Source organism: Anser anser (genome assembly GCF_964211835.1).
Source record: "Anser anser genome assembly, chromosome: 18".
Taxonomy (NCBI): Eukaryota; Metazoa; Chordata; class Aves; order Anseriformes; family Anatidae; genus Anser; species Anser anser.
Window position 1 is genome coordinate 8,977,116 of NC_139739.1, and position 19,627 is coordinate 8,996,742.

General features: G+C 36.9%; 1 protein-coding gene across 6 annotated transcripts in view; it reads right to left on the reverse strand.

Moving 5' to 3' along the window:
* LOC310883350 (septin-2) overlaps positions 1-19,627 on the reverse strand; it is a 39,988-nt gene that overhangs the window by 3,055 nt on the left and 17,306 nt on the right. For all 6 annotated transcript variants that reach the window (XM_083803508.1, XM_083803509.1, XM_083803507.1 and 3 more), the window contains 5 exons: positions 14,995-15,096; positions 14,036-14,181; positions 12,910-12,993; positions 11,856-11,913; positions 5,378-5,471 (listed from right to left, as the gene is read on the reverse strand). In XM_083803508.1, coding sequence (XP_083659634.1) covers positions 5,403-5,471; positions 11,856-11,913; positions 12,910-12,993; positions 14,036-14,181; positions 14,995-15,096 — 459 coding nt within the window. In that variant the 3' untranslated portion in view covers positions 5,378-5,402. The remainder of the gene's footprint in view (positions 1-5,377; positions 5,472-11,855; positions 11,914-12,909; positions 12,994-14,035; positions 14,182-14,994; positions 15,097-19,627) is intronic.

A 19,627-nucleotide genomic window follows, 5' to 3' on the forward strand; every position in this document is an offset into this window, starting at 1 on the left:
CTTAATGTGCACTGAGTCATATATACATACTAGGCTCCAAGCTCCACAACTATTATAAAAGTTTCTCTGAAAATGCTTATGGAGTAAAAAGCTGCCTGAAGCATTTAGAGGCCCACCACGATAACACGTCAGGCTTTGGCATAGCCCTAAAAGGTCTGTGTACTCCCCTCCTTGGCCCACTAGCGCCTACGAAACTCTGGCAGCGAACACCTCCCTTCACCCTCTGCATCCAGTGCAGAGTGTCACTGAGATACCATAAAAGGTGGAAATACTTAAATTGTATCATTCCTGAGAAATCAAGCCTCTCAGAGGCAGGAATGCAAGGTACCACTGCATGTATTCACAGGAACTGAGCATGTCACTGCACTGCGGGCTTAATCTTTCCCAAAGCATCTACACATTAGTAAAAAGCAAATAAATGCATTTCCACTTACCCCTGACATTTCCCCACAAAAACAGGATTTCTGCAGGGACCCATTAGGAATTTGATCTGCTCTCTATTCAGGGACCACATGGCAAAAATCAAGGCAATTTGCATTAATCTATTTACTTATATTTTTGTGTAATTATGTGAAATTATCAGAAAATTTGCTTTTGGGTGTTTCAATTGTTTTCATTTTACATTTTGCAAACTCATCGTATTCCTTGGAAAGCTTCTAAATCTGCAAAATGGAGGTTGTTTTTGTTCTGGGGAGGAGGGAGGGTCATTTATCTCTCTGCTCTCCTCTAGAGGGAACAGAGTAGTTCTGGAAATTGGTCTCAATGGGATGCAATTTTCAAGATGCATCTATCCTAAGAGTTAGAAATGAGATACCATTTCTATTCCTTATTGAAATAGGTCTTGACAAATTCCAGGAAATTTTGCATACAGAAGTTGTACAGAGAAGAAAATCCAAGCAAGGTTCTTTAAATAGACCATATTTAGGTACAGCAGGTTTACCGACCATAATAACGATATGTATTTTTTCTGTACAGTGTTTTGAAGACTACCACTTTAACAAAGTCGTACCTAATTTCCTACTGGAAAGAGCTTAACTGTTTATTTTCTGTCAAAAGCCACAGAGATACTGTAGAACAGCCAAGGTCACAATCCAAGCACAACATCACCTCTTCTTAAGTTCCTGGATTGCAAGTGGAAGACGACTAATCTACCAGTTGAGAGAAGTATGGACTAATAGGGAGTTGTAAGATATTTTTAGATGAACAAGTTCAAATGAAAGCTTTATTGTTCTCTATGACGAGAATTAAAAGCCATATAATGTCCACCACCTGAAGTGCACCTAGCTGTCTTCACATTATGCACAAAGGCAGGCAGGCACCAGCTCCAAGGCAGGTCTTAAGGACACTGCTGAGATCTCTCTACAAGCTAACGTCAAGGTCCTGCGGAGCCACACCAATTTAGTACCGTACAACTCTGCTGTACAGTAGCATAGGAAAAATGTTGATTTTAAATCAGAAGTCAACTCTCTAAGGGAAACTAAAATTTGTGCTAATCTATCAGTGCAGGGTTTGTTGAACAACTCCGAAGTTTAGAGAGCTGAAAAGTGCTGGAGAATGGCAGCGCTCCTCTAGGCCAGTTTCTAGCTAGAGAAACATCCCCTGACAGTGCCAGGTGGTTGTTCCAAATAGTACAACTTTGCCAAAGCTCCACATTCTCTAGGCTTTCAATTTCAGCTGCCAAAAACTACAACATGATCTTTACTTCCTCAAATGACATTTCTCATCAGATCAATTCAGCATTCAGCAGCATCATTTTAGAAGGCTGGTTGCTATGACAATGCTTTGTGGTGTTCTGTTAAATGCTGTCAATTCACTGGTAGAAAGAACTAAAGAACTAGCTGTTTGGGGCCTTCAGAGCAGTTCTTATCTAGAATCAGAACAGTGTTAGAGAGCTCAGAAAGCTTTAAAATACTCATGGAAATCATGAGCTTTACTAAAGAATTAACATCCTACAGATAATTGAAAATGCTTTTTTTTCCCCTAAATACATTTCCTTAACCATAACTATATTTCCAGCTGGCTATATTCGTTTTCCATTGCCTGGTTTCCGTTACTGCTTTGTCCCACTATGATCTTGAAGCTGTGTACCAGACAGACAATTCAGATTTGTAAAAATAACAAGAGGAAAACAGATTGCAAAGACCTACGCTTTTAGAAACAGAAAAGGAAGGGAAAAGCATCAATAAACATCTCACTTTACAAAAATAACTGCAGCTTTTCATAACAGTTGCTCATCTGAGATAGGTTCAGAAACTAGTAAATATGCTATTAGGGTTACTGCAGACTTATTTCAACAGGCAAGAAGCATTTCATATTGGAACCAACAAATAAAACTGCATTTGTTTTAGTTTCTGGTCATTTCAGACCTCCATCTCTTTTCTCTGTGAGCATTCATTTGAACTGCCAAATATAAGAAGCAATAAGCCCCTCCACTTTACAGCAGTCTTGCCTTTTGTAAGCAAGAAATGTGAAAATTAAACTTGTCTTGAAGTCTTCATTGTGCTTCACATGGACTCATAAGATTAGCACATCAAAAGTTAGGGGAAAAATGGTTCCTGCTTATTCTACCTTTATTCTCATGTCAGCTGTGCTCTCACTGCCTGCTACAAACAACTCTACATGTACAATTTGTAGAAAATATTTAGGTGGAAAACTGCTCTGAAAAGTTCTTAATCACCACTATCATATATAGTAAGTACTCACAGACTTGTGTCAAAAACTGCACTTGGCACAGTGGTTGCTACCGTTCACAAAATCATCTTCCTTTCCTCAGTCTCCACCAGCGCTTTTCTTCACTTCCCCTCAGATTTCTACTTCTCAAAAAAAAAAAAAAAAAACAGCCCACTGCATACAACCTTCACCTATGGCACTCCCCCGTGCTTCTCTTACACTAGCCTGAACGCAAAAGAAACTGAAGGAAACTGCTTGCAGTCAATTTTCCCTTCACTCTTTCCATAAACCTTTAAAGACGTCCCTATTCAAAGGAGACCAGATAAACCAGACCTTCCTTCCAGTCATCCCTTCTTTAGAAGCATTTTATGCTACACAGACTTGCTGGTCTTTGGGGGGAAGATTTGATTTCACCTTTATCATCATGCAATGCCAGACCCTTTACAGAAAGCCCCAAAACATTCAGCAATCTTCCCCACCCTATTCCAAAGTACATCTGAAGCCCAGAAGTGGGTATTTCACATATTTGGACATCACCGCATTTAATTTTCCAACTGTTCACTCTCCAGCTCTTACCCATGAAGACACTTACATCCCATTGTTCTTTTTCCAAAATACCTGCAAACACCTTTGTGTGAGCTTTACAGAGATTTAAGGGATTTCTGAAGAAAATATATAAATACATTTTCATCCAAAATAAGAACAGTTACTTTACATGTTGTCTACGAAATTACGTATTTTTCTCAGTGTAAAGATAAGCGCAAAAAAGCAACTGGAAGAGAGACAATGCTTTCAGCAGCAGTGCTGTCATAGGCTAATACTTAAATTCTTGTAGAACTAGAGCCTAAGAGATGCTCGAGATAAGCTGCAATAGAACAAAAAGATATCAAGTATATTTTGATATGTGTTGACATTTTTGTTCTGTTAACTACTGTGTTAATTACAAGTTTCCTGCTTTCCTTGGAAATAATGTATTCAACAAAATACTGCAAATAAATTTGGTGGGAATAGTGGAGCTTGAAATCATCATTCCTCCTTATCCGAAGCCCGTTAACATACATGAGAGAAGCTTCCCTAGGGATAAGTTCTTGATGAGGATTCACTTCAACTTACTAACGGGCTCATACAGCAACACTCCAGTTTAGCAGGACTGCAATTGCAGTTCTGACTGTGCGTATTAGCCAATGAGTTATATTAAAGTCTATCAATCAATATCTGAAGGGTTACCAAAAAAATTTCAAAACACTTTCCTGAAAGCAATCTATCAAACAATACGATTTCCCTAGCAGCTGCAGAAATCTAGCTTAGCAGATTCCAAAAAACCACCAGGACCTTTGCACATGAAGATCTCACTCAAATCCTTCTTAACTTTTTTCACATTGAATATTTCATATCAGGAAACTTTTTCGATTTGGTTCAAACTAAAACACTACAAGATCACATAGCCTAACCTGGAAAGATTTCCTGCTTAACACATTTAGTGATCCAAGATGTATTCCAGATTAGTGAACTACCTAAAAAATAACATTTCACTTGGATACACGTAAGCATGCTCAGAGATTTGTTTACTTATGTAGCCATGGCTGCAAATTCAGCTCAGGACACACCATGCTGCAATTTGTTTTCATAAATACCATATTCAGTATTGCCAGAAGCTGTGAAACACAAGGAATCTGGTGCCATTGCCGGCTAACCCTTACTGTGAGCCCTCAGATGCCAATTTCAGACGTCTTATGCTCTGCAAGCAGCTATAGACAAGGCAATTAGATTTAGGGTGCTTTTTTCTTACCAAATATAACTTCAAAGGATGCATGTTATTAAGCATGATTTGTAAGTCACAGAAATAACTGAACTTGCTTGCAAATAGCAATAGTAATTTACACTATATAAGGTTTCCTGCATCAAACAGCTTTTTTCACAAGACGCCAGAGTCTGGCCTTATGATAAAGTCGGCATGAAATCTTGGGACCTTCAGTTCAAGCTAAAATATTTAACAGTCTGCATAATTACCAGCTCCTGTCTGAGGAAATGAGAGCTTTATGTCAGACACTGATATCACATACGCTTGCATGGTCAGCCACAAATTAACCTCAGAGTTTAAATTTCCAGCTGTGGGAATATATATCTTAGTATGAAAGTTGGAAGACTTGATGTGAAGACTCCCCTACCCACAAGATTTGGAATTGTAAGAGTAAGAAACCTAAGTCTGAATGACTTCTTTCCCTTAACTACTTTGCTGAAAGATCACAGTACACATACCATTAAAACCATCAACTTCTGCTTAAACAGGAATCCAGTAAGTAATCTTATTCCTTAGGAGAATCTTTATTTATTTATTTAATATAAACAGGAAGACTGAAGGTTCAAATAAAGGCAACAAAAATCTCCTTATTTTAGGCTTGGAATGTTGGCAGCTGCCACAAGGTCATAAGGGATAATATAATCCATTTTATTCAAGCTTTACATTCCAGAAGACCAGCAATCACAACTGGAGTATTAAGCAACAAGACTCCTCATATTCTATGTTTTATTCTTGCATTTAAAAGGGAAATTATGCCAGAAAAGCTGTAGAAAGCAGAATTTCTGAAGAAACCGTATTTGCTACAAGATTTCTTCATTCACTCTGATGTGCTAAAAAAGTGCAAAACTGACAACAATCACTATGAAAATCTTATGTAGGAGAAGTAAAATGTCAGAAAAGTCATACCTGATGCATCCAGATGTTAAACATCTTAATCATCACTGGGCTTCATCCTCATTTGGGCTTGCATCTGTGCAATCATTTCCTGCATGCGGCGCAGCTGTAAGAGAAAAACACCCACGTTTAGGACAATTTCTCTTAAGCTTCAATATGGAGTCCAAAATCCAGGAAATTTTACACCATTTTCTTCCATGGTACAATGCAGATCCTATTTACATCCTTTTAAACTAGAAATGTTAAATTCAACCAGATAACTGAACACTTTGTTTCTCCCATCCCAGATTCTTTAAAGTATTACATCCAGCTTTCACAAGAGTTTTGTACGAATACTTTGCAGAATTAATCAATAAAATTCAGATCTTTTGAAGCTAGCAATGTTTGCAGACCTGTGAATTAATATTTATTCTAGGATAAAGAAAAAACATTCTCTTCATGTATGTAGAGATACAGTGCTTGAGTGAGGTGAAGAAGCTTTGCTCTGATACAAGTACTCAAAGCACACTATCCTTCATGAATACTCATCTTGTGGCTAACCAGATAATTACACAAGTTTTTAGCAACAGTAACAGCCAAAATTGCTGACAGAATTTAAAAATTTCTTCAAAGGCAAAACAGAAAGATGCTTATAAAATTTGGAAAGACAGGCTAAGCATATTAAAACTTTTTTTTTTTTAATATCTAAATGATGACATTTTCTTGGAAATAACTGTATTTCTTAAAGGCATTTTCTTAGGACGCTGACAAGTTCATTTCCATCTCATAAAAAAAATGCTTGTTATGTATCACGCCTTTTTTTATCCTCTTTTTTTTTTTATATGTATCATGCTTTTTTTCCCATTTTTTTCCTTTCTTAACATTCCTAAGAAAGAATAAGAAACACCAAGGCAGATTTTCAAAATGCATATGCAAATACCTCTAATTTGGTATACAAATAAACAGGTGTTCTGTCGTACAAATTGGAAAAAATAGGCTGCAATTTCCATGCACGCTGTATAAGATGATGCCATTTCAAACTGAAGATCACATAATGGATCTGCTGCTTGTGTAGCAAATTTTTATTATTCTAAGAATAATTGTATTGTTTTAATATTCAGCCGTTAAGCTTTATTCTTCAGGAATAAATACTTAGAGGATAACTTTCGGGTGGGGGGGGAGGGAGAAAGACGACAAAACTTTTCAACTCAAAATGCACTGTGTAAGCAACTATACTGCATTTTCATCCAGGCAACCACATTAGCCACAGAGATACTAGTTACTTCATTACATTCAGTCCAGAATAATCTGCAATGTGTGTGCAAGTAAATACGTGCAGCATTCAGCTGTCTTGATTGTTCATTTTAAACACAAAGAAACATCATGGAACAGGGAAAGAATAGCTAATGGTGCCTATATCACATTTTCTTGCCTGGCTTCAGAGCATAGCTAGAGGTAGCAGAGCTTGCCTAGAACTAGCTGGCTTACAGACTGGTACACATCTCTTGACGCAGCAGCAGAGGTCTGTAAAGGCTAATTCAGGTTCCTGTGACTACAGCATAGACAGACCCTGACAGAAGGAGATTCACACAGGAACAGCGTGGTACAGTTAAGTCTGTAGTGATTATTATATATCCATCTACAGCTTTCTGCTAAACAGTCAAAAAGCCTCTGATCAAAAAGACGACATTCTGTTGCAGGAAGGAGAAAAAGCAGAAAGCCTCAGAAATGAAGGGTTGTGTTGATTCCCTGGTTCAGGAAAATAAAGTTTCATAGATGAACTTGTACAAGTGTAAGACACCTGGTCTTTTGAATTTCCCCTCTACAGCTTTGCCATCAGAGTAAAACTAGCCTATTGGAAGCTCGCCTACTTTCTTTCCCAAGAGCACTTGAAACTGAGCCCCAAAATATTCCCAAAATAGCAACCATTCAGTAATCACAGGGAAAGATACTGCTGCATGTGTATTATGGAGATTTGCTCGAACACAGCATTCTGCTAATAATCAACATCATATTTTAAGACTTGATTACATCACCAAGTCTCACATTTTCTTAACCTTAATTGACACAAACGTGCCCACACCATGAAAATCATATGCTGGAAGACTCAAATCTAAGACAGGACAAAAAAAATTAGATCTGCTCTGCTCCAACACTGAGTAAGATTTTCTTTTTACATTTTTACGTAGAGCTTTTGAGATCTACTGGTGAAGAGTTAGTTCCATCCTTTAGTTAAATAATGGCAGGTTGCTGAAGCTTTCAGCGTAATTCAGTAGGAAGACGTTCAGGCACACACAAACGTGTTAAACTAAGCACGTTGTTGTATCCCATGGATGTTAGTTCATAGTAAGACATTAGTGTTTCATTTTAATAAGGGAAAGTTGCCCCCCCCCAGAAAAAAGAAGAAGAAAAAGACATTTAAGCACATCTATTTACCGGAGTGTTTTTCACTGCATTTTGTTTCGGCTTTTGTTGAGCATTTGATATGCAAACAATTCAGAATGGTTTCTTGTTCTAGAACTGGAGCTTCTCAAGAGCTCTTACCAAACTCACAACTATGCATTTCATAATAGCATGCTTAACAGACAACCTATGAGTAATGCTACATATCGCACACTAAAACCTGACTGCGCAACTACAATGCTGAAGTTTGAAGTAATAACTGAATTTAGAGAGAATGCACGTAAATATCTTAAGAAAATCATTTGCACAATATGAATCCTGGCAGCTCAAGCGTAAAATTCACAAATCAGCTCTTCTGTGCCTTCCTTATTTACTACTTATGTCAGGACTAAAACTTAGTTTAAACTATTGTGTAACTACTGGGTATCTATTACATGCAACTCCTGTAGCAACACAGAAAGGACACGAGCTTCTAAAATGAGAGTGAAAGTTACAGAGTTGAATCACACAGCTTCCTAATGAATTCCATACCATGGTATGGAATCCATACTGTAATGTTTTGCCCAGAATACAGACAAGTACTGCTCCTGTCTGAACAAGGTGTCTCTTTAGGGACAACCCCACAGATATCGCAGGAAAAGCGATATTAAGAACTGAACACTATTTACTTCCCACTGACATGCTTCTCCTCCCCACACCAAGTATGATTATTTCTGTCCATGCTTTTACATAAAAAGTTCCTAACAGAAGAGGCTGCAAGAATAGAACAAGATGGAAAAATGAAGTTGTAGACAGTGAATTTTCTAATACACTAGGATGTTCCCACAATAGCTGCTGTTTGTTAAAAATACTTTCAGTACCAAAGAGAAGAACTAAACTTGTTAACTGAGGACAAGAAAAATACTCCTGATAAGGTTGCCACATTGGAAAAGGAGCTAACATCAAGCTAAACGTACACTTTCATAGCACATGCTGACACTATAAATAACAGAAGTCGCTATAGTCACAGCCATCACGCTACATGGGCAGCAAGGATTGTTCCTTCAAAGAACAACTCAAAAGGACAAAAAATGCAGTTACTCAAAAAAAATTCTTCACTCCAACCTCCAAGGGATTCCCATTGCTAATCATCTGCTAAGGGCCATCTTCTCACGATGTTCTCCCAGGACTCACTTCACAGAGGAAGGCTGCAGTGTTCTGCATAAGGTGTACCTCCTTCCCCCTACGTTGGGTAATAACGGTCGACAAAACCAAATTAAACATTAGAGGTGTTTCTATTTCTGTCAGGTCTGGAGGCCTTTATCAGCAGTCACGCTGCCTCTCCACATAAAAGTTTTCACCTTATCTTTCATGAAAATACTTATGCAAATACCTTAAATTCCAGCCAGCTACCAACACATGGAAGCATTTGGCACACCCTCACCTGCCCACGGGGCTGCTGCGAGACCCTGGCACTGCAGGCTGCCCCCGCGAGGGCTCCCATACTAAACCTATGGCAGAGTTCTTGATCTCAACTGCCAAAGGGCTAAAAACAATTCAGGAAGTAGAAGGACAAAGAGAAAACAATTTTAACACTGTGATTAATTCTTTCGTATTCAACCAATTGCTGACCAACTCCTCTGAAGACACTGGAGCCCGAAGTCTCTGGGTAGCTCACTGGAGGGGAGGAAAGAGAGAAATCTTGTTCCGTGCTGTTTTCATATAATCACAGCCTTAACATTTTTCTGGAAGTATTCTCTCTCAAAAAACTTTGAAAGATTTTTATTACAAGATATTTTCAGGGTAGGAGAAGTATTGCACAACACTATAAACTTTCCTAAGTTTGGGTGCCCATTTACACCACAATGTCAAAATAATCTGAACTGTAGCATGTTTACAGGAAAGAATGTGGATACCTTTCTTCTCGTTTTCACTTCCCAGCTCAGAAAAACAGATCATCACTTGCAGATGAACAAAAAGCACTACCAGACTGAGCAATAAATCCAAGATGACAGACTAGCTATTCCAAATTGCTGAACTGGGGACCACTTCCTTTGGCATAATAAAAGATCACTTAAAAGTGATGCCTTGATAATGATGATCCTGGCACTAACCCAAGCATTCATTCCTTCCAAGGTTATATAAACCTTAAAAAACTGTAAATAGAACTTCAAGCACCGTTACTGATGGGAATGCAAAACAGGAGGGGAAATGGATATTTGTTTTCTCTGCAAAGGCCATGGAATGCAAACCCATTTCCTCTGTGCCTCTTTCCTCCCCAGACTTTTCCCAGTCTGAACCATTGGGATGATACAGAGATGAAGGGATTTCATACCAGCTTATCTACAGAAGATTCAGCAAAGCCTCTTGATCTCTTCAAGACAATAGAACACAGAGCTTAAAAATCTACTTGTTTTTTCAAGTTCTATCCTAATCCTCCGCAACTTCAGCAGCAGTTATTCAGAGATGATTAGTCCCAGAGGGAACTTGCAGAGATCATCCTCCAAGAAATTCAAGACTTCCCCTGCTTAGCCATAATATATAAGAACTGCATTACATACATATATATAAATACTACATATTCATTCACACAGCACGGTCAGCATAGAACAGTATATGATAATGTGCTTACTGTATCAACAGTTTCCAGCAGAAACAGTTACAGAAGATTTTTTTCAGGTGTAAACCTGAAGACAAATAGTTTTAGAAAGATACTTAAGTTTCTACTTAACTGCTAGGCAAGTACAATTTATACAGTTTAAATAAAATAAGGAGAAACAGTTATCACTTAAACTCTTTAAGTGTGTCCCATGAAACTTTGAAACACTGGATTATAAAAAGTGTTTCCAAACAATGCTCTTGACCTTTCCACAGCATCTAGTACTCTGCTGTTGTTTTGCACATAGGTCAGTAAATCCAAGGCAGTGGATTTGTGTACAGAGCACTTGCAGAAGCTCCACTGCCCTAAACTAATTTCAACAACATAGCTGCATTTTTATCACTGCAGAATTTTAAGTTACTCTATCTTATTTAATCTCTGATAATTCATATTATTAGCTACTAGTTATGGTGATAAATACAAAAAAAACATCCTAAAAGGAAATGCAGAAACAGCTGATTATGTCAACATGCCAGGTAGCCAGGGTTAGCTGTTTTTAAACGTGGATGCTACAAAGGAAAAAGGAAATGCACAGATGGAAGTAACTATGTTCCATAAGCTTCCATGTACTGGAGTCTGAATGTTTCATCTCAGAAACACACAAAATTGCTTGTATTTTTATTTATAACTTCTTACTCCAAATCACTGCATGTATGCATTGGCCTTTTAAATCATGCGTCCTCCATTTATGGACTTGGATCCAAGCTGAATTGGATAAAAGAAGGATAAATAGAAAAAAAAAACACTATCTTCCAGTTGGCAGAAAGTGTTGCCACAATGAAAGCAGTCATAAGCCTTGGCACTGTAATACTTGAATTTAAATACTAGGCTGACAATCTCTGAATCTTTAGAACTTCAGCATAAAAATACTAGGTTGAAAGGCTTAGCAATAACTTGAAAGCAGAGTAAGAAATCAGGGACTGAAAAGACCAAATCCATAAATTGACTGATAAAAAAGAAGTATCAGGAATTTTGCTGCAAGTCAAGATTAAAATGAAAAGACATGCACACTAATTGTATCATGGGATTTTTAAGACTTGGTAAGCTTCTTCTACTCTGTAGCCACATGACGCACAGAGAAATTTATTGTTAACATGTTTGTACTAAATCATGCACATCAGAAATGACATTAGTCTACCAGTCTACCCCAACATATGTTTGTCAGCTACATGTGCTGTTTTAAGCATAAATTGACTTCAATGCTTAACAAAAAATAGAAATTATGCTTCGGAAAAATCAGCATGCGTACTGGAAAAGAAAAATACCCTGCCTAACAACCAAGAGTCCACATGCTACCTACTATCCATAGTATGCAATTAAGTTTGCATGGGCAGCCTGTATGTTCAGATTAGGTCTTATTTTTCACAACTCTCATCTTACAGTCTCTGGGCAGTAGTTGATGCAGAACACTGAAATTGGACCATGGAATGTTATATTAAAGAACAAAAAGTTTTAGAAGCTCTGCCTTACCTCAGCCTCTTTCTGTTGGAGGATTCTATCCTTGTCTACAACTTCTTCTTCAACAGGCCTGTTGAACAAAAGAATGCATTGATGGTCTAAGATACAGAAGAAAAAGTCTCCAAGAACAGATTGAAGGCTCATATTTCAGTTAATATAACAATGAAAAAGCATGCATGCCTTCTCACACGGAACAGAAGACATTGTTAAACTCATTTACACCCCTTTTGTAAAAATGCCATCTTCTATCTGTTCTTTGCCTACCTTGCCTTCTGTTATTTCCACATTCTAATTTTCTTCTTTCGTTTCTTATAATGGGATTAAACAGCAAAAAATTCCTATAGCAATGAAGAAATCATAAGATTCCCTCCGCCACCTGTCAATACTGCAAAATCATTCATAAAAGCAGCAGTGAAATAACTGCTTAAGCTATTTCCTTTCCTCTACGATCAAAATGCTTAGCTGAATATTTAACAAGGAAAGTAGGGAGAAGAAAAAGTTGCTATCAAGAAGGATGCAGCCTGAATAGTTGTGGATTTTTTGCATCAAATCTGCCAAGGACAGAAGCTTTATAATTATTTAAAAAAAAAAAAAAAACATTACCATAAAATCGGACTCAACTTCTCTCCATACATGAAGGAATAAGGAAAAAAGCCAGCATGGCAGTCTTGAAATTACTAGAGAAGCAATATCCTACCTAACCAGATAGGCTGTGTCCTATATAAAAACGAACTCTAGGAGGCATATTTTTTTCCAGGTAGACATCATTAAATAAAAACCTATCTTGCCTGCAAGCCCATTGCTTCTCTATGCATAATTCCATTTAAAAGCATAAAGAAAAGGGAATGAATATGAAAACAAGAACAGCTGTTTGTTAGCATGGCACTTTGCAAGTTATTACTCTTCAAGAAAATAGTCACACGTTTCACTAACTCCATAGACTGCAATCTCATGAGAAATAATGAGATACAGGGGAGGATTAGTTAGGAGGATGAGTGTGTCAGATGCCACAGAGAAAAAGAAGAGACTCACAAGTAACAGGGCCCAGAGGGACACACATACTTACTTGCCAGTTCGTTTTAGCCTCTCTGAACGGAAGTTCTCATAGTGCAAATCTTGGGTCACCTCCTGCAGGTCCTGCATGTGCGTTCTAGAACAAGCAAAGGGCTATTGAACATTTTGTCCTTCTTGTCAAAGGGAAGAGAAACACCCTTTTATCTTCCATTTTCATTTCATATAATGGATATATTCACTGGAACATTAATTGCTGTACACCAAGTCTGCCATAAAGCTAGCCAGAATACTGCTTTCATGTTCACTGGTCTTTTAATTCATGGTTTAGTATACTCCTACCAATATTATTAAAACACAGAAAGTATGCTGTCCTTTTCTTGTTCACTCATTACTTTATAGCATTTTTTTTTTACATGAGCCTGAAGCACAAGAACCTTGTGAATACTGTTATCCAAAAAGGTATTTTAATTCCTAAAGTATTTCTTGACTCTTAAGTGCCGTTAGCTATAATTTGTAACTGAAAAGTAGGCAGAGTTCCTTGGCTAACATAACAGCTGACATGGCATAACTTTCAATTGTCAGAAGAGAAAAAAATGGTTGCTAGAAATGATGGCCAGTAGAGGGCAATCCCTGCCCAGCAGAGAGTAAAACTCAAAATCCACAACCAAATTCAATTTGCAACAATAGCAAGATGTCATAAAAATTACTTAAAGCTATCTACACTGGCAGAATATCTGTATCAGCTAAAGTCATAAAGGGTGAAGGGCATCACATTTAACAAAGGATTTCCCATGCTGGCAGGAAAACTGAGCTTTTCCTTTAGAATACTCATCTTCATGGATTAATCAATCATTTTCGTATTTTAAAAGCCTCTCTGCCCCACCCACTGCACTATAAGAAAACTTCAATTTACATGTATAGCCATAAAATCTGTTAACGTAAGATGTAAAAGCTATTACATGCATCTTACAAGAAAATATTTTCTATATTTTGCATTAAGTCAGATCAGAGGATCATAGAAGTAAATCAAGCTGCAGAAGGAGTATGTAAAAAAAAGTCAATGTACACTGTCATCAGGACAACCACTGAATTCAAGAATATAGGTTCTTACGACTCTCTAGTCGTTGTAACAGAATTACATTACCACAGGGGGATGGGATAATTTTACCATTACTCACACCAGCATTGTGCGCAATTTAAGGAAATCATTGTGCTCTGGATTTTCAACTTCAACAACTCCCCAGGGATACAGACGGCCTCTGATTTTTTTCCCTTTCACCTCAATAAGTTGATTGGATCCAATAACAGCAAAGGGAATGCTAGCCTAGTTGAGACAAAGCAAAACAAGTTACTGTGTAGAGTTTTGATTGGCTATTTTTTTTTTTGTGGGTTTAGTTGTTTGCCTTTTTCTTTTAAGGAAAGCGCAAAGGTATTATAAGTAACAGACAGGAGACAGGGAAAGGAAGTGTTGACAAATGTATTTTACTAAAACCCTTCTACATGAAAAAACAACAAATCCTATTCTGAACAATGCAACCTCTCATTATTAATACCTGCAGTTTTGTTAGGATCAGTTTGTCTTAACAGAAGTTCAAAAGGAAATGACGCTTTGCTTTAGGAACACTTGACTGTTGTTGAAATACAGTTTGGGCATAACGTGTCATCTGACATAACATCATGCATGGAAAACAGCCAACAGAAACATACTTCAGATTCAGATTAAAGTATCTAGAGACTGAGAATTTCAGATATGTTCTTCAAGCATCTTTGTAAGTATCACAACACAAAGAGGAAATGACTTCATTAAAACCCTTATCTATTCTAACAAGAGGAAAGTTGTTAATTAGTGTAGTAACTGCACATTCTCTTTTTGCTTACATGTTAAAAGGTTTGAGTCAGAAAACAGACAGCAACTCACAGTTCTTGGTGAACAGTTGCTTACATTTAAAAACGAAAAGTCGTAACACTACATTAGGAACTCTGACGAAGCAAATGGACTAAATAGGATTATAGTTCAGAAAGAAAACAAAACTTGAATTTTCTATATATATTATAAAGGAATGAAATATTTTTAGCACACAGTAGGCCTGCATAATTACTGCAGCAAAATAATAAATTGAGCAATAGTGATACTTGCCTTTAAAACTCTGGTTTGTTCTTTAAATTCCTCATCTTCATCAGAATCTGCATCAGGGAGCTGGTAAATTCTAATGCCATGTTCAGAAATCTCATCCAAAACCTGAGGAGTTTAAAAAAAAACAGGAAGGAAAATAGTAAAATCTTATTTCATTGAAAATATATTATTAGGTTAAAGATATATGCAATAGATCTACTAGACTGTTAAGTATAGAAGTCTCAAAGCATGCTTTTCTGCTCTAAGTAGTTCAAAAATGATTTAAAAATCCATTAACAGAAATTACCATTACTTATTCTTTGACTATATTACGTTCCATTAATTTCATCCTGCCTATGAAGAAAAAATAACATTTTTCATTTTTTCTTCATTCAGACAGATTTAGACCTCAAATCCATAAATACCTTAAGAAGAACAGCTCAAGTTATAAAAGCACCCATCCAGCAACCTACATGTTCTGAGACTTAAGAAACAAATACTAAGTGGGAAAATAATCACACTTATAAAATGAGCACAGAAACCCACACTACGTTTGGATTTTAAAGATTTTATTCTGCTACTACAAAAAAACGCATCTTAAGAACATCGCTGAGATTTGCTAACATAGAGGTTCTCTCTTTAGAAACAGCTTACTAACAGGCATTTAAAAAGCCAAAGCATTTGCTGAGATTACCTCTGTACTACACTAATCCATCTGTGATACAATCTACAGATTCAGAAATGGCTAAACACGAACAACTCACCTGTCTACTCAAAGGGAAACAGACTCACTGACTAAATAAATGTTTTGTGACATTTCTAACGTATGTTTGTTTGCATATGACCTTAACTAGCCTATTTTTGTTCTGTAATAGAGATAAAGATCTTAAACCCTTTTTGGATTTCAGCAAAGCTTTTGATACCATTTCTCACAGAATCCTTCTAGATAAAATGTCCAGAATACAGCTAGACAAGTACACAATGAGATGGCTTAACAATTGGATGATGGGTCAGGCTTAAAGGGTTATAGCAAATGGGGTTACATCAGGCTAGTGGCCAGTCACTAGTGGGGTACCCCAGGGCTCCATTATAGGGCCAGTTCTCTTCTGTGTCTTTATAAATGACCTGGATGCACGACTCACTACTGCGGTGAAGTTTGGGCAAAAAAAAAAACAACACACACCAACTTGATAACACAATTAAAGCTAGATTTCAAATACGAGAGGTCTTAATGAACCTCCATGTAGTATTGTTGGGTTCCTTGATCTTCTGCTGTGATAGCAACTGATAACTACAGTATAAATAAAACTGTCCAAGTAGACCTTGGTTATTAAACAGCTGTTGAAAACAAAACAATCCCTCACACCATTAGATTAGAACTGACCATGTATGAACCACAGCTATTTCCATGACAATGCTTTCTTGGCAGGTATATAAACGTCCCCCACAACCACACATGCGCACATACAATAAAATATTATTAGCCCGTACCTACACAGAGTAATACTTTTAATAGACAAAAGAGAACTAGGAATAAGTCCTGTCAATAAGCAAATAACAGTTATGTTAGCTCCATTACATTTAAATCAATACGTGTTATTATTGCTTTGCAAAATGGAAGATAACTAAATTGTCACCAAATAATAGTAAAACACAGATCTGGAATGGGTTGGGCAGTGCGATGCCTTTAAGTATCTGCATAAAATAAGAAAGCACATTTAACCTGACTGAGATCTTGAAGATAAAATGCAAGTGAAACAATAGCGGGAAAGCCAACAACAAGGGGTGCTAGAATAATATATTACAGCTGTTAAACCTAGTGCTTTCCTGAAAGGAAAAAGAAATGCAATAAAAACAAACTGTATTTTATCGTCCTAACAATGAAACAGCATTTTGCTTCTTCAAATCTCAATTTTATTGGCCTCAGAGGATTCTGTGTTCTTAAAGATTAGCCTTCCCATGGGAAATTAAAAAAAAGTCAAAATATTAGTTCCCCTCTCATGAAGTCATTCTTTTGAGCAGGTTTCCTTAGCAGCCTTGCATGGCACAGCTTGTGAAACTCCCTTGCATTTCTTCCCACTCAAGAGTTTTAAAAAATAACTTTGAATTCCAGAAAGACCAAACAGGAATTACTCCAAGCTGGGTTTCCTTTGCAAGCACCACAAACTGATTTTGCTGCTTAGTCCAAAGCAGCAAAACAAAAACATTTTACTTTAGATTGACGGCCAAATGGCAGAGAGATCTTAAAAAAAAATAAAAAAATACTTCAAGCTGCGTCAGCAAAGCAGGATTTAGATTCTTATTCTTGATTAGAGATTCTGTTAGCAGAGACGCTTTGAGTTAGAACAATATACAGTAGCTAGACTTTCAAAGCTTTGGAACCACATTATACATTTGACTTAGTATAAACTCAGTTTCTTGAATGACCTTTACCAGCAGAACAAAAATAACGAAGACTGTTGTTTACCTGTTTCCTAACCGCTCCCTCAGACTACAGTGAAAGTGCTGTTGATTTCATTAGTTAGCCCATGCATAAGTGTGGCTTGGTGTAAGCAGAGACTGTTTTAAAGACTAGTTAACTAAAAGTAACTTTGCTTTAAACTAGAAGGAACTAGACACAGATTAGCACAGAATATGTTCAAGAGAGGCTGCTTTTAAATTAACCTGTTCATCAAAGGCTGTAAATTGTAATTCACCTCCATACTCCACAATAAACAAGCACTGAAAACCCTCAATATAAGTTCAGTTACAAAACTGTACCAACTCCAAATTCACATCAGGAAATGCATTTGCCTGCACTACTGACATGTTGTAGCTAAAACCCTGTGTTAACAACCCACAGAAGCAAATGTTTAACAGCATGTGCACTCTACTGTGCTTGACCCTGAGACCAACAAGCAGCAGATAAAAGGAGCACAGAAGAAAAACTCAAGATAATTACAGCAAGCAACAAAACCTAGTAAGATTAAGTTCCTCTTCATTTCACCTAAGAACTGTTTTTGTGAAAGATGAATGCAGTTAGAAGCCATTTTATATCAACTTATTTTAGGCATTTGAACTGACACAAAGCAGAACATTCAGCATTCCCAGTGAACTATATTGTCAAATATTTCTTTAATGTTCCACTTAAATGCCTGCTTCAACTCTTTCAACATCATTCTGTTACCAAATGCTGAACCGGAAAATCAGTACCTATGAAAACTGAGCTTGAAGTACACCGCTGAAAGATCAAATACAATTTTATAAGTAGCAGCAGCTCCATGAACAGTATTGATATCAGATGAAAATCTTTCACCAAGTCAGTATAACCACAGGAAAAAAAAAGGGAAAAAAAAGAGAAAGACAGCATAAGCAGCCACACATCTGCTTTGTTATTTCCCTGTGAGTGACGTCCCTATAGAGTTCTTTCAATTTGTCCACAGTACCTGTTATTTCCCCATGGCATTTGTAGAAGAATGAAATAAAAGCCCAGGAGCCTGGGCAGAATTTCTTTCAGCAAGACCTAAAGATCCTTTTTAAGTCAATGAATGTTTTTTGTTTGTTTGTTTTCCTTCCCTCCACCTAGTTCATCATAAAGCTGGTTGCATTCATATAAACACCTCTGCCCCTTCAGTGAATGTTTGTTTATGTTGCAGACAAGGTTCATACAGCCACAGCTGACCCCATTTTAAATTCTCTCAAAGACAGCGGATATATTAATTTTTGAGGCAAGTTTTGTTACATCACCAAGCTGTATACAAACACAACAGGAACACTAGCAGTACCTTACTTTGCTAAATTATGGTTGCTTACAAGTCTACACAAACCATAGTCACACCTTTCACTGTGGCACTGCTCCTCTCCAAAAAGAAAAGCCCTCTAAATTTAGGCTGAATTCAGTTCAGCTAGTGTGCTCTTTTGTAAGGATATCTATCTATACTATTTTCTCAGTTAAAATAAAGCTGTACTTCCTTAAAACCAAAATGAAAACAAACAAGACACAAACCAGAAAAATACCCCCATACAAAAGCACTTGGAATAAAGATCAAACAACCATTCTAAAGAACTACTGGAAGCCAGAGGATCACAATCTAAATATTAGCCATGGACCCCATCAGAATCAAAAAGTGGTAGTACAAAAATGCATTTTAAAAAAATAATATAAAAGATTAAGGCAATCTTACCATTAAAAAAAGTTTGCATAATCTGATACAAAATGCAAATGGCACTTTAGAAGTAATGATTATCTTTATACCCAAAACATAAGTTACTAAATATGTAAAAACTCAGAAGGTATCATTTTGCTTTGTAGGTTTCAAGTCTGTTACACTGATTGCTCTGCTTTTTAGTCAATAAACCTGAAAAATGCTCACGATCAATAAATTTTACTGATCCACCTTATGTGAACAGATGTGAACAGAAAAAATGCACACAAGAACACCCACGTTTTGATAACAATGGAGCTAGAGAAAGCATCCTGCTAGTAAATCAGCCAAATATCCTACCTCTGTATTACTGTTCTCATTTGTATCATGGGTGCACTTACTAAGAAAATTTCCAGACACCCCAACTTAACTATGTTTTTAGTATAAACCATACAGCATAGCTAGAGCACACAAACCAAGTCTCTTTTGGATAAAATTAAATCTGAAGCTATACTCTTAAAACATACTTATCA